We start from the raw sequence: 23949 nt of genomic DNA on the forward strand, positions 1-23949 counted from the left end.
TTTAGTAAGTAGTAGATGTTAAAGAGAAAGAGACAGATATAACCGAGCAGGGGAACGACATGAACAGGGTCAGAGAACCCAAAAATGCAAGGTGGAGGTGTGAGACCAATGCCAGTTTGGGTGGCTCTGTAAGGCCTGGCTGTGATGAGACAACCCTCAGGGAGCGCTGCGATGTTCCTCCTCGGTCTAGCTGTGCGGTGGGCAGGAGAGTAACAGCAGGAGGAAAGGCGGCAGGAAGCCAGCACATGCCAGCCAGGGGTACCACAGGTCACCTAGGGCCTAGAAAAGTGCAGCAGGGGTGAAGCCAGGTTGGACACAGGAAAACAGTCACAGGCTGGAAGACAGGCTGGTGTTGGGGAATCAAAGGAGGAAGAAAAATAGCAAAGGAGGAAAGAAGTGTATACCTCCAGCCTAAGGCCAAGGGGGCCCCAATCATTTCATCCAGGGCCTTGCAGCCGAGTTCTAAAATTGTCTCCTCTGTTCTCAGTGGCCTGGTGGGAGGCCACTGGGATCTCCACCAACTCCTAGTCTCCATACTCACCCTCTGGGCAAAGGGAGCCAGACTGTAGGACTACCAGCCCTTTAAACAGAGACAGTATCCATGGGCAGTGTCCACCTGTGCAGACAGCCAAGGGACCATCCATGGGGCAATGCTACTGCAGGCTCCCTTCATTCTTTTCTAAAAAGACTTTCCTTCAAATGGAACAGCATTTAATTAGATTAAAAACTTGGTAATTTGTAACATAAACAGCTTCCTGAGTTTAGGAATCCTCAAACCACAGTTTAAGTATAGATTAAATGAGATTGCTTTTGAGTCAGAGGTAAGGACTTCATTACATGGAGTATCCTGGTGTTTTTTCTAGCAAAGATGCCTCAGATACAAAATGCTTAATGGGACACAATTTAAGACCAATACTCATCAATTATTTCTTGCCTACACAAGTGATGCATCACCTAAATGCACTAAAAGCATCTCAACTCAAGGCAATTCCAGTACAGACTGCCCAGCCCTACCAACCCTTGTGGAGGTGCTTTTGCATGCTCCCTCCTCTCCAGGCCCTTCTGAGGAAGACCTTGCAGAGCACCTGACACCCCAGCAGTGTCCTCCATGGGCCTTGTATTTGCCAGCTCCTCAGTGAGCACCTGTTAGCAGGTAAGGAAATGACCACCAGGCTCTCATGGAGCTGCCAGCTTCCCAGCACATTCTTCACTCTGGCACCTCTAAACCAAGCCCTCCACGCTTGGTTCCCCCCAAGGCCTTCCTTCTCTGGCTGCCCTGAAGGCCCTTGTCTCCTTATGACCTGGTCCCCACACTCAGCTCTGCTGCCACCTCCTTGCAGAGCTCCCTGGACCCTCTGACGAAAGCAGAAGCTTCTTGCTTAGATGCCACAGTTCCTGCCCTGGGGCTGTGTCTCCTTAGGAGATGTACCTGCCGGGGTTGTAGGTCCTTTGAGGGAAGCAGCCACACATGGGCCTGTGTCCACAGGATGCAGATGAGTGCAGAGCACACAGCAGGTGCCTAATTAATGAGGCCTTCCTGTAATTGGTGACCTGAACACTCCTCAGAATTCAGGGGGGTTGACCAGAGGGGCCCTGGCGCTACAGACACAAACCGGGAGGCGCCTACAACAGACTGTGTCTGACAGAGAGCACACCCTGAAGAAGCGATGACTCTGGGATGGTTACCAATGATGCCAACAGGCTGGACTTTTAGTACAGGGTTCCTTGCTGACTGACCTACGTAGGAACATCTAGGTCAAAGAGGAACAAAAGGAAAACATGAGTTCTGGGAGGTGCCAAAGGCCAAGTCAACTCTCCAAAATCTCTGTGGCCACCTACTTCCAACAAGGCCTGGAAAGCTCTGATGTGACCCAGCCCTGCAGAGGCTGAGGCACTTGTCATCCCCAGCCTTGGTTGGCATTCAGGACACAGTACCTGGATCCCCACTGCTTTCCCCAGAATCTGACCAGGGCTTGCTCTGCTGGTTTTCCAGAGGTGGGCAAGGTGTGGCCTTGCTTCCAGGGGCAGAGTGTGTAGTCATGGAAGGCATGAGAAGGTAGGGGAGTCCTTGACTTTCTTGGTGGCTTGCAGCTTCAGGCTTCTGAAGCTCAGGGAATGCATTAGCTGCACCAACCTCCTGGCACACCTCTGCTGGCCCCATGGGACCAGCTGGCTCAGGCCCTCCACGCCCCTTCCTATGCTGTTTGTTTTTCATCTTCTTGGCAGCAAGCTGCCTGCACAGGAAGCTGCACTGAGTGAGCAGAGCTTCACCTAATGCATCTGGCATAGCACCCGAGGGAGCCCAGCGCATACCCTGAGGCCCTAGGACTAGTGTCCCGCTTACATTCCAAGTGGCCAGGTGGGCTCCAGGACTCAGTGAATGCCATGCTGAGGGGTGGGGGAGCAGAGAATACCCAGTGGTGAAGAGTCCCTCCCTCTGAAGTGCACAGCAGCAGACCCTCACCCTCCCTGGAGACAGAGAAGCATTCCTGTTACCTTATCTGAGGACCATGCTGTTTGGGGTTTAAAAGATTTGTTTCAAAGACAAATCCTGCTAACACAAGCAGCCTGAAAACTAATCACTTTGTCTGGGCAGCATTGTTTAAACCTGAAAAAGAAAGCCCCTAACTGTGCCTCCAGGCCAGGCCTCATTTCTTATTGAGCTGTGTAAACAACAAAATAAGAAATTTCAGCCACACAAGGCATTGGCTGTGATGACAGGTGTGATCTGCTCCTGCAGCGGCATCTACTTTGATTTTGCTAAAGTTCAACATGGGGCCGGTCTGAGAGGACAGTCCATGACCACAAAGCACCAGGTACTTGGGGCAAGCGGGGATCTGGTGGGATCCCGGGTCCAGGGCAGGGGGTACCCCTGTTGCTCCAGGTCTGTGTGTCTGGCAGGAAGGCAGCCACCGCACCTCAGGCCAGACCCTTGTCAGCCTTTACTGCAGAATCCAAGAGGTAAAATTCAAAGATCGTAAGTTTCCATCACCATGCAAGAACAGTTTTCAAAGATATTTTTTTTTAAGTGAAAAACAACCAATTCAAATGTTACTCTAATGCCTTAATAAAGAGAGGTCCATTGGCAATTGTATTTGAGTTCAAACATACCTTTCACCTAACAAGACCATTTCTAGTATTTTACCCTAGAGAGAGAACTCAACAATTATATAAAAATGGTCAATAGTTTATAAAAATGAACAATTGGAACAATTTAAATGTTAAATCATAATGGATTGGTTACACTTTGTCAGATTAATATAACGAATATGTCCATTCTATTTTTTTTTTTTTTTTGTCCTGAGACAGAGTCTCAAGCTGTCGCCTTGGGTAGAGTGCTGTGGCATCACAGCTCACAGCAACCTCAAATTCTTGGGCTTAAACGATCCTGTTGACTCAGCCTCCCAAGTACCTAGAACTACAGGTGCATTCCACAATGTCCGGCTATTTTTAAATTTTTTTTTTGGTTACAGTTGTCATTGTTTTATGGTAGGCCTGGGCTGGATTCGAACCTGCCAGCTCCGGTGTATGTGGCTAGCGTCTTAGCTGCTTGAGCTACAGGTGGTGAGCTGGATCTGTCCATTCTAAAAGGATAATGCGTATCTATATATATCTGCGAAAAGACAAAAAATACAATGCTGAGTTAAAAAATAATCTCTGCAGTATGTACATTGTGACCATGTTTACATAAAACTGCAATCAACTAATAGCATCTATGTGAGAAGCCTACAATGATTTTGCCAAAATGTCAGCAGTTGTTGCCTTAGGGTGGTAGGATTATTACCATTTCATAGGAAAGACTTTCTAAAAACAAAAGAAGTTTCATAAAGAGTTTAATGACAGAGTTTATTTAGGATATATTGGTTTTTTAAAAGAATTCAAATTATAAACACTCTATGGGTTTGAATAATGTAAAAAACAGTAAAAAAAGAATAGAATCCAATTCAATCAATATAAACTCTCACCATTTATAGAGAGGTGTTTTGCTGGGACTATCAGAGAATAAAGGTGAGTCATCTCTGTTTTCCTCTCTATCCCTATAGGCTCAACTGCAGAAAAAAGAAGGGACACAAAGATCACGGGAAGAGCAGGGTCTGCAGACAGGGCCTGCAGAGCACAGCCTTCATGGGGGTGACTGGAGGCAGCCCCATCTTCTGGGTAGGGGAGCTCCGATCCCTTTTTCTGAGAGGAGCTGTCAGCATATTGTCTCCTCTCCACCTCCCGCACACCCAATCGAGGACCAGCGGCTTTGAGCATTACTCCATGTTCCCATAGCACAGTGGTAAGAGACTCTCTGCCTTTTTTTTAACGTAAAAAAACAAAAAGGAAATCCTTCAAATATACAAACTCCCAAGAATCTGTGGCAATTAAAGAAGCCAATGTGTCTCATGGAGAAGTTCCTACACCAGAGGGTAAATTCCATGCTCTATATTCCTACGTGGGGCTAATTTAGCAAAAATATACCTTTCCCCATCCCCAACATATACAACCTCAAACCCCTAGCTATCTGAGAAAAGAGAATAAAATGGGAAAGGAATACAGAAATTAAATTCTGGAAGCTTAACTGAGTGTTTCCTCCTGAGCAGTGAACTCATAATTCAAAACCAAACACACCTCTAGGTACTTAGATAAGAACCAAGAAGCCCAGCACAGTGGCTCACTCCTGCAATCCTAGCCTTTTGGGAGGGTGAGGGAGGAGGACTGCTTGAAGCTGGGAGTTCAAGACTAGCTTGAAAATAAGTGAGACCCTGTCTCTACAAAAAAGAAAAGAAAACAAAACAACAACAACAAAAAAAAAACTAGGGCGGCACCTGTGGCTCAAAGGAGTAGGGTGCTGACCCCAGATACTGGAGGTGGTGGGTTCAAACCTGGCCCTGGCAAAACAAACAAACGAATATAAAAAAAACCTAGCCGGGTGTGGTGGGCACCTATAGTCTCAACTACTTGGGAGAGGCTGAGGTGGGCGAATCACTTGAGCCCAGGAGTTTGAGGTTTCTGTGAGTTATGATGATGCCACAGCACTCTACCCAGGTGAGAGAGTGAGACCCTGTTCTACCAGAAAATCAACCATAAGCAGGATTTATGTACTTTGTACTTTAAATCCTCCCAGTGTCCACAACCAAATTCTCAACGATTCCATGTTTTACTTTAAAGAATCTCCTTAACTTTTTCTACAATTCACTTAAGTGAAATCACTGCAAATATACCCCTGGGTGCAACTTCTAATAAACTAAAAAGTTGACAACTGTGCTATCTTCATTCTAGGAATCCCTAACAATGTCCAGAATGCCAAGACAGTTAACAGACACATACAAATGTGCAGTGTTCATGTTTACTTTAAAGCACATACTTCAGAACACTCTAATTTTTCTGAAAACCTTTCAGTGTCAGTAAGCCTTCACACTTTCTCACATACTCTGGGAAAGTGTGTCCTGGAGGTAAGCAATGGACCTACAGGGTATCCTGGTATTAAAGCATTTATTTAATGGTTAAGTGGTGAAAAATTACTGTTTGTACTTCCTGTTTCTTCTGCTAAACATAGAATGAGACCCTGAGTATCTTTTGCCAGTCTTGGTCCTGCATTCTCTGGCTAGGGCCAGTTTCCCAAGGCATTCTCCAGCCCCTGGGAAGGGTGGGGGACAGAGAAGTGGGCCCTTAACTAACTCACTGGACAGAGAAGTGGGCCCTTAACTAACTCACCCAGATACTGCAGCATGAGTCTGGTTCTCCTACATGGCCACTTCTTTCTGATAACTGCTGTTCTCTTATTTAAGTGGGCAAAGCTTCTATTTGCCCATGGGGAAAGCCTGTACCGAGGTAGATGTAGGAGAAGGCTAGTAAATACAGAGGGAAGGAGCTGGGGTGGGGGGGTCTGCTGACTTGGTGGGCAGAGATGCTGCATAATACACATAGTTCTCAAGGTAATATCTTGAGGCCCTGTGAGGATGGAGGCCAAAGCACTCCCAACCTGTAGTCTGAACCTCACATGTAAGAGGGGCACCTAGCCTAGTATGTGCCAAGCGCCCATTAATAACCTGATGATGACTGGGCACTCCTTCTCAGAACAACATTTTTAAATGCATAAACTACAGGGGATTACAAAGGAAATAAGTTATTTTGAAGACACTTAGAGCAATGTGTGATACATTGCTATTTGTGCTTTCATGTTAAGGCATTAAACAACAGTATGTGGCATTATTTAAAAATGATTACTGTAAATGATGTTGAGGATATTTGAGTACAACTACATGATGTGAAAATATCTGTGATTTCTATTCTGTTTTTAACAGGGACAAAGTCACTCCCTGTGAGGATGAGGGAGGCCGTGCAGGACTCCACCTTCCTGTGCCCACCTGGGGCATCTCAGAGAACTTAGGAAGCTTCTCTCTTTTCTCCAGGGAAAGAGAGAATTTTAAAAAATATGTGAATAAATATGTTAATTAAAAAGTCAAAGCTTGTAGCACAGTGGTTACAGCACCAGCCACATACACTGAGGCTGGAGGGTTCGAACCTGGCCCGTGCCAGCTAAAACAACAATTGACAACTGCAACAAAAAACAGTCTGGCATTGTGGTGGGCGCCTATAGTCCCAACTACTTGGGAGGCTGAGGCAAGAGAATTGCTTAAGCCCAAGAGTTGGGGGTTGCTGTGAGTTGTGATGTTACAGCACTCTACAGAGGGTGACACAGTGAGACTCTGTCTCAAAAAAAAAAAAAAAAAAAGGTCAAAGCACACACACATATTGAGAATGGCTATATTTTGGAAATAAAGGGTGGAGACAAACCCAGGAAACCTTACCTAGGGCCACCGCTCTGACCTACAAACCTGAACACAGCTAATCAGTAGGTCAGCCCTGGGAAAGCACAGGACTTTCTGTTTTTTAACAGCTTTACTGAGATATAATCTACATAAAGTTCACCCATTTGATTCAATGGTGGTTAGTATATTTAAACATATCTCTAGTTCTAGAACAGTTCTGTCACCCAAAAAGAAGCCTCGATCCTCCTAATTCTTCCTCCGCCAGCCCCTGGCATCCACGAATCTACTTTTTATCTCTATCTGTCCATCCTGCTCATTCTAGACTTTTTGTGTTTAGTTAATTGTTGATATTCATGGTTGTTTGTTCCATAAAATCACTGTGAGCACTGAATTCACGAATACTGAACATCCTTCCTGGGGAGATACAGGGTTAGTTCCCACAAGCCTCTGGTCACAACATTTCATCAATACGGAACCTCAAGCGAGGAGAATCGAGAGGTGAACTTCTATGTCTGGCTTCTTCACTCAGCATGTTTCCAAGGGTCATCCCTCTGTGGCCTGTGTCAACACACCACTTCTTCTCATGGTTGAAAGATTTTCCATGTATGACACACACACACACACACACACACACACACACACACACACACACACTATTTCCTCATCAGTTGATGGACCTGGGGTTGCTTCTCCTTCTGGCTGTTGTGAACATTTGTGTACAAGGCTTTATGTGGATGCATTTCTCCATGTGCTGGTGCTCTGTTGAGGGATTTTACATCCTCTCACAAGGGATACTGACTGCATTTTTTGCCACATCTCTCTGTGGATTGAGGGAAGAGACTATTTTAAATGACATCAATTTTTTTAAACTTAGTTGTGGTTTTATTTCAACATCTATTAGAAGGATGCTGGTTTTTCATTTGTGACAGTAACAGTTTCCTCTTAAAATATATTTAAAAAAATATGTCAATGCACAGGAGTTATTAAGTGACAGAGTGGGTGTGACTTTAGTAGAATCATGGAAATAGCATGACAATGACCAATACCTCAGAACCCTGCTGCAGTCAAAAGGTCATGGGATTGTGAGTGTCAACCTGGGAGGGCTTATCTCTGCACCCACTCCAGTGGACACCTGGGTTGGTGTGACATTCACCAGTCACACAGATCAGGGGGTCTGTCCTCAACACAGGGGCACCTGACTGTTCACAGCTACATACCTGCCCTGATACACTCCAGCTCCGATGTTACCATCCTTACTGGAAGAACCCACTGAGGACAGCACAGGCCACAGATCTGGTCAAGGGCTCAGTAATGTTGGAATGTTTTCCTATTTAACCTTGACAACAACTCATTTTACAGGTGAGGACATCAGTGCTCAGCAGGGTGAAGCACGTGCCTTTGTCACAGAGCTGGTGAGAAGGTGGGGTCTCCCTGTTCTACACCAGCACATGACAGAGAAAAGGCAGGGCTGTTGGCAAGCCACTCATGTTGAAAACACAAAATTTAGAAACCCCAAATCAGCTAAACTCCAGGATGCTCCTCTAAGGGTAGAGAAGGAAGGAAAAATAAATGATAAGAACAGGATGCAGGGCCCCAGCTATCCAGCTGAAAAGAGGCAAAGCTGTGGGAGCTGCTGAAAGGTCAGCGCGCTCCCACCCACACCACACAGACCGGCGCATCCTGCCTCATCTCAGCTGGAGTGGGCTGGCCTCCAAGGTACAGCTGTGTTCTGCCAGCCTTTAAACCCAACTCTATAGCCAGAGGACAAAAGGCTTATTTCCTGCAAGATGGTAACAAAGTGCACATCTCTGGTTCCCATAGCACCCTCCCATGGCTGCTTGGCCCTGTACTTGTGAGCAACGCCATAACCTGTGACTGAGCACAACAAGAAACAAGCCCTACTCTGTGATCTGGGTGGGTAGAGGTGAATGGCAAACTAGCCCTGAGAGCAGTTAATAAAACACAGAGGAAGTAGACTAGGGCACAGCTCATGGGGAGAGTGGTCTGAGACCAGGCCTTTGCCAGGCAGCATGTGTGCACAGACTCCAGCCTGAGGCAAGGGGCACAGAGTTCTGGGTGTGTGTGTGTATGTGTGTAGCAGAGTGCAGGTGGACAGAAGCGGGCTAGTAGTGAAGGATGGGCATGCTGGATACTGTACAGAGCCGTGCACCCTGACCCTGGCCTCCAGCAGTCCAGGGGGCCAGTAGGGACGCTAAGCTCAGGCCATCCCCTCAGGCCACTGTGAGGAAGTGGAGCTGTGTTGGCTTTTCAGCACCATCAGAAGGACACCAGGCTGAGTAAGAACAGGACTTGGATACTCACAGTGGTTTATTCTATAAAGTCAAAATGAGCTCTCAATTAACACAGAACACGGCTCCTGGGGAGATATAGGGTCAGTCCCCATCAACCTCTGAGCACGTTTCATCAGCACAGAATCTTGAATCATCACGATCAACTGTAAGTCATTATACAACAGATGAACTTCTGAAACTGGCTTCTTCCACTTAGCAGAGGACTGAACCTCGACAGAATTAGCCTGAAGTGAGGTCAGTGGGTCTCCTGTGGTTCCCGTCCATTCCCACAGGCAGGAGCAACAGGAACAGCTAATATTGACCTGCAGGATTGTGGGCACCACTCAGGACAACCTAACCGGAGGGAGGGCCCTGAGTGGGCAGGGCCTGATCTGCAGATGGACAGGGGCGGCCCTGCCCACAGGACACTGCAGATCCTCCCTCTGGTCTCAGTCCCACCCCCACCCAATTCCCCAGAGACTTCTGAGCTGCACCTTAAATGCCTGGCAGCAGTGACCACTGTACAAGTCATGTGCAGGGTGTCCACTGGCTATTCTGCCCCTGCAGACAATTGGTGTCTCTGTGTGCACAACAGGTCCTCCCAAGGAAGGAAGGGCTATCATCACTAAATCAATTCTGAAAGTCCCATTTTTCCCAATGTCAAGCCTCCCCTGCAGGTGGGTCTTTTCTTCAGCATATTATTTTAAAATGACAAGGTACTCTCAAGTTTAGAGATGGAGAAAAAAATGCAAAATGCAGTTCTGACACATGAGCTCCCCCAACGAGTCTACAGGAGGGCATCTGCCCCCCCACCTCGAGCTTTCCGCCATTAAGCTGTTTAGTAATTGATTTTGACATAAAATGATATTGTTATTACTTATTACAAAGCTAGGGCTTCAAGGTTAAAAGTCAATCAAAGTTATAATGTACTGCTAGTACTTTTTCCCAATCCTAAAAAGACAGTGACAGACATGTATTAGGAACCTCAAGTTTCATTCCTAGTCTACTAACTGATGACTTTTCATTGCTTAATTCACTTGCTTCCAGTTAAAATAGCTAAAGCATCAATATTGTTTTTTCCTCAGTATTTAAAAGTTGGAAGTTAACATTCTTTAAGGTGGAAAATGCAGTCAGTTTAAATACAGGAGGACCTATATAAGCTGACCTCTGAAGGAACTGTAACTGGTCAACACATGGAAGTGGTCACCATAAGGAACAAGGCCTACTCTACTGACACATGTGCGGCATGTCTGTTTGGTCTGTGAAAATTAGGTCAACTTAAGGAGGTAGTCATCTATGGAGGTTCTGCTATATTTTAAGTCTTTCTAATAAATAAATATTGACCAAAACCATTTTAATTTCCTTAATCTCCCATTACAAGATGGGAAACAGATTCACATGGTCCTGTAATGGCAGACAAAACTGAAAACTATAATTATTTTTTAAATAATTGCTGAATAAGACTAGCCAGGTCAGCCTCCTTGTTACCTCGTTTCTGGATGAAGACCCTGAGCAGGGGGTTCGCACTTGAGACAGCCTTGCAGAAGTTATCATCATTGTTGATGGGAAGCAGGTCACCGTGCACATCTGCATAGCCTATGGTCACTTCACTGTTGGAAATGTGATGGGTGTGCACGACCAGCTTGTAGAAATCTTCAAACTTCCCAGGCTTGTGACGGTCCAAGGAGAACCTTCGGAATTCTGCCCCAAACTAAAATGCAAGAGACCAGAGTAAATAAACACCAGAAAAAAAGCCCAGAAATAAGTCCTGGCGAGTTTACTCAATACACAAATGTTTGCTGAACTCCAGGAAGCCCTGGGGAGACAATGACAATGTCTCTGTTCTTACACAGGTAACAGTTACAAACAAGAAATTATCACTGAGGAAGAGGAGGAACCTTAAGAAATTAAAAATAGTAGTGACCAAGAGGCAGCTCCTTCATCCACATTGACCCAGGAAGGCTCACACCCATATCCACTTAAATCCTGAGGACAAGATAGGACAAGCCATGGCATTCAGGCTGTAGGAAAAAGCGAAGTCTAAACTAATACAAATATGATGGCTAGAATGAAACAAGAGTTCATGCTCATAGGCCTAGAAAACTCAGAGGCAAGACAGGGCCAGATGAAACTTCAGGACTTTTTCCAATGGGCAAAGCCTTACAGGTTTTAATTTTAAGTTAGAAGTGTTTTGATTTGTATTTTAATAGGATAAAATAGCTACATTTTAAAGGATCAGAAACAGCAGTAAAACTCAAAGAATGAAAGACCCTAGTAAAAAATTGTACTTCACAAAGCCAGAGGAGACAAAGACGGTGGGTTCAAAAGATGACAGAGAGAATTTCTCTTCAAAAGATAGCATTGGACCCTGTTTGGATCTGTAATTAGGTGGCCAAGAGCTCCAGGCCACCCTTTCAGGAGAGGGACCTGGGGATTTGGGTTCAGGACTTGGCTCCTCTACTTGGCAATTAGGGACCCTTGTTCACCAGGTGTTGCACATTCTGTGCTCTTCAATGTAAATGAAAACTAATTATAGTGAATCGAATATACAGGCTGGTCCCTGGGTGACAGAAGAGGCACATTCCTGAGAAGTGTGTAAGTGAGATTCACAGGTAACTGGAACACTGATGGCCAGCGCACATACAATAGTAATGATAATAATAACAATGCTATAATGGCTTATATGAGGCAATAATAATGCAGTGTGATACTGTAATAATAATATCCCTGTGCTGTAGCAATAAGTTACAGAAACTATTGTGCTCTTTCTTTTAATTCACAAAAACATAAAAACAACCTCATATGACAGTTTAGACAGGAGATAGAAGAAGTTTCAAAAGCAGTATTAATGGTTAATACCTGCCTAATGCTGCATCCATGCTAGGCTAAAGGAATGTTACTCTGATTTTGATGTTCAAACCAGTAACCACTTTTCTGTTTCCGTAATTAACCCACTATCCTGCTTTCCGACAACTGACACTTTGCTGGAGCTGCTGCCTCTCTCACGCTGCATCCCCCACTGCACCTGCACAGATGCCCTGGGAGACTGAGACCACTGCGCCCAGGAGGGGGACGGCACCCAGCCTCTCCCCAACACTTAATTATTTCGCCTCCATCAACATCAACTTTCCCTTTGGTGCAGACTCACCTGGACTTGATGAGGACTTCGGCTTTGGAGGCGAAGTCCTAGTGGGAACACCGACAACACAAAATTGCGTTGGAAAGTTAACAGCCACGCTGTGCTTGAGGGACCTGCGGACCCAGCCCCGGGCTGTGAGAGGACGCAGCGGGTTGCACACATGCGCTTACGAGCGCAAAAGAAAGTAGTTCAGAATTACTGATTTGATTAATTGTAAATTACTGTCGTAGGGAGCCTTGGGAGCCCCTTGTAAGTACTGAATGCTGTAAGGTGGGTTGTTAATAATCTGGGGGCTGCCTGTATAGAAAAGTTAAGTGTCTGAAGTTTACAGTAGTTATTATTTTATATTGATAATGACTATATATCATTATGAATGAGCCAGGGGCAAATAATCTAAGATCATGTGTGTTTGCATCAGAATCACCTGGAGGGTTCTCAGAGTGCTGTTCTGGGGTACAGCCCAAGAATCTGATTTTTTGACTGTATTTCCCAGAAGCAGCTGATGCCACTGGTCTGGGGACCACACACAGAGAACTACTGGTTTTAAAGGAATCAGCCATGACCTAACAGTTGGCAAATTCTCTTAGTGAAACTGATTTGCCTAAATCTCCTTTCTCATCCTCCTTTCAAAAAACATGTTAATCAGTTTGATGTAAGCATTCCACATGATATATCAATTCAGCACAATGTACCCCATAAATGCATTAATGTACATAGTTATGATTTAATTAAAAAAAAAAAAAAAAAACACTTCCCCAGGTTACCAAAAGCAAAACAAGCCTCTCACCCACCCTGCATTGCCTCCAGTAATAAAAAACTCCAGGGTACACAACAGTGGGATAATTAAAAATACTGGAGTTGGAAAAGCCACATTCAGTGCTTAGTCAAAACTCTTCAGTCCTGCTTTGCACACACAAATCATTAGGAAAAGAAGCCCGACCCCAGAACCTGGTGTCTGGCCAAAGTCACACCTCTGCAAGCAGCTCTACCTAGAGAGGGGAGAGAAGGGCTCCCAGCTGCTGTAGGTGGGGGTTTGTGCAGAGCAGACCTTGACACACTTCCTCCATTTATTCAAAGATGATCATTATATTCCTTCTCAGTGTTTGACCAAAGGATGCACAACTAGCTGGCCCAGCATGTGGGCAATGCAGATTATTATTTCAGACACAAGACATAAACCTGATGACACATATTATGCAATTTCCTTACGATTTTCTATCTAAATCACAAAGCTCTTATTTCACTAATAATCAACCTGCTTGCTCCCATCTCATATAGCTAATAGATGCTAATTTCCAAAGCAATTGGTTTTTATCAGTTTGCAGGTTTCTTTTCACTAAATACATAAAATAATCATGTATAATGAAATTGGTAAGTAAATTTGTATATAATTCTCATTTGAGTACTCCTTCCTCCTCCTCCAGGCCACGAGTACTTACATTCACCCAGGAAGGCCAGGACTCCCCTCATTCCTCACTTCCTGCGAGACTTAGCAAGGTAGTCACTATAATTTAAATACTGACAAATAGCACATGTTAAATATTAGTTCTATAATGTCTAAATCTTAACTGCATTTACCAACTAATCTAAGATGAATCTCTATGTCTCAGTACATTTAATAATAGTACATTCTCAAAGTATGTCTTAACATGTTAATTTAAAATAAAAAATGAATTCATACTTTTTCTTGAGAGGAAACAAGTCTGATTTGTTTTTGATAATGAGGCTGCTTTGCCATATATATGGTGAACATGCTTCCTAAGTTGAACGTGCTCCAAAGTTTTGACAAAAAGAGATGTGAAATATAGTATGATAGAGACATCTTATTTAAAAATCATACTGGTATATTTAAGCTAATAGAGGCTATCTACTGCAAACCCACAGCCAATATCATATTGAACAGAGTAAAACTGAAAGCATCCCCACTGAAATCTGGAACCAGACAAGGATGCCCACTGTCCCCACTGCTATTTAACATAGTGTTGGAAGTCCTAGCCATTGCAATCAGACAAGATCAAAGGAATCCAAATGGGGGCAGAGGAAGTCAAACTCTCCCTCTTCACAGATGGCATGATCTTATACCTGGAAAACCCCAGGGACTCACCTACAAAGCTCTTAGAAGCGATCAAGGAATTAGCAGCATCACAGGTTACAAAATCAACACCCACAAATAGTAGCCTTCCAATACGCCAACAATTGTCAAGCCAAGAACAAAATCAAAGACTCTATCCCTTTTACAATAGCCCAAAGAAGATGAAATACCTGGGACTATATCTAACAAACGATGTGAAAGATCTCTATAAAGAGAATCATGAAACTTTGAGAAAGGAAATAGCAGAAGATGTCAAAAAATGGAAGAACATGCCATGCTCATGGCTGGGAAGAATCAATATCATTAAAATATCCATACTAGGCTCAGCGCCTATAGCTCAGTGGCTAGGGTGCCAGCCACATACACCGGAGTTGGCGGGTTTGAATCCAGCCCGGGTCTGCCAAACAACAATGACAACTACACCCAAAAAATAGCTGGGCATTGTGGCAGGCACCTGTAGTCCCAGCTACTTGAGAGACTGAGGCAAGAGAATTGCTTAAGCCCAAGAGTTTGAGGTTGCTGTGAGCTGTGACACCACGGCATTCTACCAAGGGTGACAGTGAGACTCTGTCTCAAAAAAAATAAAACAAATCCATACTACCCAAAGCAATCTATAGATTTAATGCAATCCCCATCAAAGTACCAATGTCATACTTTAAAGATCTTGAAAAAATAGTTCTTTGATTCATATGGCACCATAAAAACCCCCGAATAGCAAATACAGTTGTTAGAAATAAAAACAAATCTGGAGGGATCATGTTGCCAGACTTCAGGTTATATTACAAGGGTAGATAGCGATAAAAACAGCATGGTACTGGCACAAAAACAGAGACATAGATCTGTGGAATAGCACAGAGAATCTAGAGATGAACCCAGCCACATATTGTCATTTAATCTTTGATAAGCCTAACAAAAACATGCAATAGGAAAAGAATCCCAGCACCTAAAACAAATAGTGCTGGGAGAACTGGTCATCCACATGCAGAAGACTGAAACTGGACCTGCACTTCTCACCATTGACAAAAATTGATTCTCACTGGATAAAAGATTTAAATTTAAGACATGAATCAATAAAAATTCTAGAAGAGAGTGTAGGGAAAACACTTTAAGATGTTGGCCTCGGAAAAAACTTTATGAGGAAGACACCCCCCTCCCCCAGGAGTTGCAGCAACACCAAAAATAAATAACTGGGACTTGATCAAGCTAAAAAGCTTTTGTACAGCAAAGAGTACCACAAACAGAGCAAACAGACAGCCCTTAGAATGGAAGAAGATTTCTGCATGTTATGAATCTGACAAAGGCCTGATAACTAAAATCTACAGAGGACTCAAACAATAAGAAAAGTACAAATAACCCTCTCTGTAAGTGGGCAAGAGATTTGAACAGAAGCTTCTCTGAGGATGACAGACGAATGGCCAAAAAACACATGAAAAAATGCTCATCGTCTTTAATCATCAGAGAAATGCAAATCAAAATCACTCTAAGATATCACCTAACTCCAGCAAGATTAACTCACATCACAAAGTCCCAAAACATCAGATGCTGCCATGGATGTGGAGAGAAGGGAACATTTCTACACTGCAGTGGGATTGCAAACTAATATAGCCCTTTTGGAGAGAAGTGTGGAGAATCCTCAAAAATCTAAAAGTAGACCTTCTATGTGACTCTGCAATTCCATTACTAGGTATCTACCTAAAAGAACAAAAATCATTTTACCACAAAGACATTTGTGCTAGAACGTTTATTACGGCTCAATTCATAATTGCCAAGTCATGGAAGCAACCTAAGTGCCCATTAACGCATGAATGGATCAACAAACTGTGGTATATGTATACCATGGTATATTATGCAGCCACTTAAAAAAGATGGAGACTTTACATTTTTTACATTTAGCTAGATGGAGTTGAAATACATTCTTCTCAGTAAAGTATCACAGGAATGGAAAAATAAATATCCAATGTACTCCATACTAATATGAAATCAATATATAAACAATTACATGTTCCTAAGAACAATACAACACTAGTATAGTTCAGTTTGGGGGTAGAGGGAAGTGAGGGGAGGACGCATGGCAGAAGGAAGGAGGGCATGATATGGGATCTCACCTAATGTGCACATTGTGAGGGTGTATAACATGCCCCCTGGGTGAGGGGCTCTTCTACAAATGGAACTTTACCTTGGAAATGAGAACAATGTATCCTAAATATTGTACCCTCATATTAATTTGAATAAAGTTTAAAAAAATCATATTGGTATGGAGTACTAAATTAATATATATATATATTTTGAGACAGAGCCTCAAGCTGTCACCTTAGGTAGAGTGCTGTGTCATCACAGCTCACAGCAACCTCCAGCTCCTGGGCTCAAGCGATTCTCTTGCCTCTGCCTCCCAAGTAGCTGGGACTACAGGCGCCTGCCATAACGCCCGGCTATTTTTTGGTTGCAGCCATCATTGTTGTTTGGCAGGCTCAGGCTGGATTCGAACCTGCCAGCTCAGGTGTACATGGCTGGCGCCTTAGCCGCTTGAGCCACAGGAGCCGAACCCTAAATTAATATTTTTATTTCTCCATTATATCATGTTAAACAAGGGGCCACTAAATGAAGGAAGTAGAAAGTGTAATTTATTGTCATGTAATTCTTGGTAAAGCTTTGTTTTAGTATATGTACCAGAAACTAAAAAATTGAATAGTTCTGGCTCTGTGCCCGTAGCACAGTGGTTACGGCGCCAGTCACATATACTGAGGGTGGCATGTTCGAACCCGGCCTGGGCCACCAATGACAATAACAACCACAACAAAAAATAGTCGGGCGTTGTAGCAGGCACCTGTAGTCCCAGCTACTTGGGAGGCTGAGGCAAGAGAATCGCTCAAGCCCAAGAGTTTGAGGTTACTGTGAGCTGTGATGGTACAGCACTCTACTGAGGGCGGCATAAATTATATTGATAATTATCTGACAATTCAATTAGGACAACTTTCAATTTTATAGAAAGCAAAGAATTGGGAACTACTTGACTTGTAAGATATATTGCTTGGTCATTAGAACTATTCACTTTTTCTTTTCTTTTTTCCTTGAGATAGAGTCTCACTATGTCGCCTTGGGTAGAGTGCCCTGGCTTTGCAACTCACAGCAACCTCAAACTCTTGGGCTTAAGCGATTCACTTGCCTCATCCTCCCAAGTAGCTGGGACTACAGGCGCCTGTCACAACACCTGGCTATTTTTTGGTTGTAGTTGTCATTGTTGTTTGGCAGGCCTGGGCCAGATGCAAACCCATCAACTCTCGTGTATGTGGCTGGTGCCCTAGCTGCTGAGCTACAGGTGCCAAGCCCACAATTGTGTTTTAATCATAATTTGATAATTGTAATAATTCAATCTAGAAATTTGTTTACTGGGAGGCACCTGTGGCTCAGCGGGTAGGGTGCGGGCCCCATTTACCAAGGGTGGGGGATTCAAACATGGCCCTGGCCAAACTGCAACAAAAAAATAGCTGGGTGTTGTGGCGGATGCCTGTAGTCCCAGCTACTCTGGAGGCTGAGGCAAGAGAATCGCCTAAGCTCCAGGAGTTGGAAGTTGCTGTAAGCTGTGATGCCATCACACTCTACCGAGGGTGATAAAGTGAGACTCTGTCTCTACAAAAAAAAAAAAAAAAAAAAAAAAGAAATTTGTTTACTGTAAAAATCTGTTTGTTTATTTTTATTCATAATTATGATAAGATGCAGATAACATAAAATTTACCATCTGGACATAAGTATGTAGTCCATGAGAGTTAATTACAATCACATTCCTGTTCAAACAATCTCTAGGAGTCTTTTCATCTTGCAAACTAAAACTTTATAACATTAAACAACAGCTTAGAAATATTTTTAACAAATACAGCCTTATGGCCACAAGGAAAAAAAAACCCTTAACTTCAATTTTTGTAAGTATTTTTGTTGCAGAGAAGACTGTCAGGATAACTAAGCAAAAAAATTTTAGGATAAAATATAGACCAAAATCTCTTAGGGGAATAATGGAAAGAAGAAATCAAAGAGAAAAAGGAACCATGTAGAATTTCTGACTATTAAAAAGAGCTCGTTCATCCTATTTTAAAATGCATGATGTCACCATAGCATTTAGATTTCACTGGCTATATTTAAAAGATCATGTGCTCAAAAGTTTTATTTTTAAATAAAATATTTAGAGCATGTAGGAAATTATACTCTTTGCAACTATTTATATTTATTATAGAAAATTTAGGTGCCAACTTAAAAATATATTATCCCCTTTACAGTGGTATTTTTTCAAAATTGTTTTAGAAGGTATGTGAGTTTTGAAGACCACTGCATTAGACCATAAGGCTCACCATGACAATGCCTAAATGTGTGGTCCTCCACCCCTGAGCCACAGACCTTTGGGAACTGGGCCACACAGCATCACCGTTAAGTTCTACCTCCTGTCCTATCCTCCATCCGCCTCTTGCCCCTGTCCTTGGAAAAACTGTCTTCTATGAAACTGGTCCCTGTTGCCAAAAAGGTTGGGGACCACTGGCCTAGACCACCATTCAAGGTCAGCAAGACACTCACAAATCCCTAATATTCTCAGTGTCCCTCATGAAGGCAATTTTCACACAGATGGTTCAAAACAGGGTAACCGCCTCAGCTTCTGCTGGGCTTCACTCATTCACCTACTGTCATCCCATATGCAAACACCTCAAAGGGAAGGTGTTTCCTGGGAGGTCATCTCTTCATTCCGAACCAGTAACAGAACTTCAGTTAAAGATTAAAAAACAAGATTAAATTTATTAAGGAAAGCTTGCACTGTTCTGACTGGCCTAGGTCAACAACAAATTAGTACAAAGCTGCATCAGAAAAGTCTACCAATTTCCACAACAGCAACCTGATTGTACGCTGGTTCTTTTCCCAACAGTGGTTCTCAACCTTCCTAATGCCGCAATGTATTTTCATTGTTACAAAGGGGTTGAGACCCACAGGTTGTGAATCACTGCAAAAGGATCCAGGGTTCCTAGGCAAATGGCTAATTCTAGGTACCTGCCAAAAAATTTATATGGCCTGTGAATCTCATCTTTCTTTTTAAAGAGCAAGAGCATGTGTTACTAGGAAGTTCACAGATGTGCACATCCTTTTTCCCCAAAGCTTCCAGCTAATAAGCTGTCATTCCATTACTGTATTGATAATGATATGTATTCTACTCTGCAGTAGACCCCAACTTTCATTCCTACACCAGGATAGTAAACAATGGGGGGAATTCACTTTTTTGAAGTTATTAAAAATGATCTCAAATACTAAATACCAAGATCAACAAGCAAAAGTATATCAGCCTCTACATGAAGATCATTTTTATTAACTTTAAAATGTATTCAGCAATAACATCATTTTATCATAATTAGAAAACAAGGATATCCATGTATCATTAGAAAACAAGGATATCCATGTATCACTGCTATCCATCTGTCTTATCCTATCTAGTATTCTATTGCTGTCTCTGTCTACCTTCTTTCTTTCTTTTTTTTTTGAGACATAGTCTCAAATTGTCACCCCAGGTAGAGTGCCATGGCGTCATCATAGATTACAGCAACCTCCAACTCTTGTCTTCAAGCGATCCTCTTGCCTCAGTTTTTCTACTTTTAGTAGAGATGGGGTCTTGCTTTTGCTCAGGCTGGTCTTGAACTCCTGAACTCAAGCAATCCACCCACCTCAGCCTCCTAGAGTGCTAGGATTACAGGTGTGAGCCACTGGGCCTGGCTGTCTATCCTTTCTAATTTATCAAAGTTTTGACTCTTTTCCTTCAGGAAGAAGGGAAAGCTCTGAGAAGTGTTTGTTCAATGAATAATACCTAAAAGTCAGTAGCTATAAAAGCAGGGTACCCTTGAGTAAACTATGTTACTGACAAAGTTCTTGCTCAAGAACAAAAAGATGGCAGAAACCCAAGACAGCTAAGAACTTTGGAAGTGTGGCAGGAAATTGCTGTTTTAAGAGTTAATCTCAAAGCACTTCCAGAATAGAGGAAAAGGGACCTGCAAACTCTCTTTGCTCATCCAGAAAAGCAACAACACTAGCAAAAATGGTAAAAATCAACTTTTGGATAACCATGGAAATTAAGCAACAGCTTACAACACTGCAGGAGGAGTTTATTCTAGAAAAACAGCTGGATCTCAGTAAGAACAGCAAGATTTGTGGTGCTATAATTTTCCTATCCTCCTTTCTTCAGCTGTGAAACACAGCAGCCTCACAAGCTGAAAGGAGGTGGGACCAGTCTAGAGGTTCACAAAGGTTCACTCAGAGGGCTAACTGCCAGACCTGTCCTGCATAGCTCACTCATGGGAAAAGCCCTTTTTCTAGGAATCAGCAGAAACTATTTAAGATTTAAAGATCTTAAGATGAAAGTTTCCTTTTTTTTTTTTTTCTTTTGACATAGAGTCTCATTATGCTGCCCTTGGTAGAGTGCCGTGGCGTCACAGCTCACGGCAACCTCCAATTCCTAGGCTTAAGCGATTCTCTTGCCTCAGCCTTCCAAGTAGCTGGGACTACAGGCACCTACCACAATGCCGGGCTATTTTTTTGTTGCAGTTGTTTATCTGGCCTGGGCTGCGTTCAAACCCACCACCCTTGGTGTATGTGGCTGGTGCCGTAACCACTGTGCTACGGGCGCCAAGCCTTGTTTTCTTTTTTCATGGTCCAGATTTATTTCATTACTAGGACCAATATACACTATATACAAAGGTAACTCTTAAATTTAAGTATAAGCAAATAATTTCACCCCATATTCTTAGGCAATGTGGTATTCCCTTCCCAGATAAAACATTTATTTTAATAAACTTACAGTGAATAATTTGCTTAAAACTAATGAAAGGGGGGATACTTTCAAAAGCAGCCACCTGAAGATGGCAGCCGAGTAACAGCTTCCTTGCATCTGGGCACCGTGAGTCTGGGGATATAGGACTCCAGGCATCTCTGGCTGGTGGGATCTGCCTATCATCACCCCTGAGAGGATACAGGGAGTCAGCGAGAGACTTCTGGACCCCAAGAGGAGGACTAAAACAGTGGAAAACCGGCAAGTGGTCGCGTGTGTTCAATCCGCCTAAACCCGCCCGCAACTTCCACAGGCACAAGAACTTAAAGAGCAAGAGGAATTGAAAGGAAAATTAGGGCAAGTAAACAGATAAAAGAAATCACCCATGAGGAAGAATCAGCAGAAAACTCCAGGCAACATGAAGAACCAGTCCAGAACTACCCCGCCAAGGGACCATGAGGTAGCTACTGCAGAGGATTCCACCTATACAGAAATGTTAGGAATGACAGAAAGGGAATTTAGAATACACATGTTGAAAACAATGAAGGAAATGATGGAAACAATGAAGGAAACTGTTAATAAAGTGGAAAATAACCAAAAGGAAATTCAAAAACAGAATCAAATAAGAGATGAACGATATGAAGAATATAAAAAGGATATAGCAGAGCTGAAGGAAATGAAACAGTCAATCAGGGAACTTAAAGATGCAATGGAAAGTATCAGCAACAGGTTAGACCATGCAGAAGAAAGAATTTCAGAGGTAGAAGACAAAGTTTTTGAGATAACTCAGATCGTAAAAGAGGCAGAAAAGAAGAGAGAGAAAGCAGAACGTTCACTGTCAGAATTATGGGACTTTATGAAGCGTTCCAACATACGAGTTATAGGAATTCCAGAAGGGGAAGAAGAATGCCCCAGAGGAATGGAAGCCATACTAGAGAATATTATAAAAGAAAATTTCCCAAATATCACCAAAGATATTGACACACTGCTTTCAGAGGGATATCGGACCCCAGGTCGCCTCAACTCTAACCGAGCTTCTCCAAGACACATTGTGATGAACCTCTCCAAAGCCAAGACCAAAGAAAAGATTCTGCAAGCTGCCAGGAGTAAGCGCCAGTTGACCTACAGGGGCAAATCCATCAGATTGACCGCAGACTTCTCTAATGAAACTTTCCAAGCAAGAAGACAATGGTCATCTACCTTTAATCTACTTAAACAGAACAATTTTCAGCCCAGAATTCTGTACCCTGCTAAGCTAAGCTTCAAAATTGACGGAGAAATCAAATCATTTACGGATATACAAACATTGAGGAAATTCGCCACAACAAGACCAGCTCTACAGGAAATACTTCAACCTGTTCTGCACACTGACCACCACAATGGATCAGCAGCAAAGTAAGAACTCAGAAATTAAAGGACAGAACCTAACCTCCACACTGATGCAAAAGATAAAACTAAGCAATGGACTCTCACAAAATAAGACGAATAGAATACTACCACACTTGTCAATTATCTCAATAAATGTTAATGGCTTGAATTCCCCACTGAAGAGACATAGATTGGTTGACTGGATTAAAAAACACAAGCCATCCATTTGCTGTCTGCAAGAAACACACCTGGCTTCAAAAGACAAATTAAAGCTCCGAGTCAAGGGTTGGAAGACAATTTTTCAGGCAAATGGAATTCAGAAGAAAAGAGGAGTTGCAATCTTATTTTCAGACACATGTGGATTTAAAGCAACTAAAGTCAAAAAAGACAAAGATGGTCACTTTATATTGGTCAAGGGAAAAATACAACAAGAAGACATTTCAATTCTAAATATTTATGCACCCAATTTAAATGCTCCCAGATTCTTGAAGCAGACCTTACTCAGTCTGAGCAATATGATATCTGATAATACCATCATAACAGGGGACTTTAACACTCCTCTTACAGAGCTGGACAGATCCTCTAAACAGAAATTAAACAAGGATATAAGAGACTTAAATGAGACTCTAGAACAACTGTGCTTGATAGACGCATATAGAACACTCCACCCCAAAGATAAAGAATATACATTCTTCTCATCACCCCACGGAACATTCTCCAAAATTGATCATATCCTGGGACACAAAACAAATATCAACAGAATCAAAAGAATTGAAATTTTACCTTGTATCTTCTCAGACCATAAGGCACTAAAGGTGGAACTCAACTCTAACAAAAATGCTCGACCCCACCCAAAGGCATGGAAACTAAACAATCTTCTGTTGAATAACAGATGGGTGAAGGAAGAAATAAAACAGGAAATCATTAACTTCCTTGAGCATAACAACAATGAAGACACAAGCTACCAAAACCTGTGGGATACTGCAAAAGCAGTTTTGAGAGGAAAATTCATCGCTTTAGATGCCTACATTTGAAAAACTGAAAGAGAGCACATCAACAATCTCACAAGAGATCTTATGGAATTGGAAAAAGAAGAACAATCTAAGCCTAAACTCAGTAGAAGAAAAGAAATATCCAAAATCAAATCAGAGATCAATGAAATTGAAAACAAAAGAATCATTCAGAAAATTAATGAAACAAGGAGTTGGTTTTTTGAAAAAATAAATAAAATAGATAAACCATTGGCCAGACTAACGAGGAATAGAAAAGTAAAATCTCTAGTAACCTCAATCAGAAATGATAAAGGGGAAATAACAACTGATCCCACAGAGATACAAGAGATCATCTCTGAATACTACCAGAAACTCTATGCCCAGAAATTTGACAATGTGAAAGAAATGGATCAATATTTGGAATCACACCCTCTACCTAGACTCAGCCAGGAAGAAATAGAGCTCCTGAACAGACCAATTTCAAGCACTGAGATCAAAGAAACAATAAAAAATCTTCCAACC

The 23949-nt window shown here is 42.7% G+C and overlaps 1 protein-coding gene across 1 annotated transcript in view; it reads right to left on the reverse strand.

Annotated features, from left to right (window-relative positions):
• The window catches only part of PARD6G (par-6 family cell polarity regulator gamma), a 98221-nt gene that overhangs the window by 43131 nt on the left and 31141 nt on the right, over nucleotides 1-23949 (reverse strand). The window contains exon 2 of the mRNA XM_053571962.1: nucleotides 10538-10760. Within this exon, the coding sequence (XP_053427937.1) occupies nucleotides 10538-10760 (223 nt within the window). The remainder of the gene's footprint in view (nucleotides 1-10537; nucleotides 10761-23949) is intronic.

The sequence above is a fragment of the Nycticebus coucang genome, chromosome 19, assembly GCF_027406575.1.
Source record: "Nycticebus coucang isolate mNycCou1 chromosome 19, mNycCou1.pri, whole genome shotgun sequence".
Taxonomy (NCBI): domain Eukaryota; kingdom Metazoa; phylum Chordata; class Mammalia; order Primates; family Lorisidae; genus Nycticebus; species Nycticebus coucang.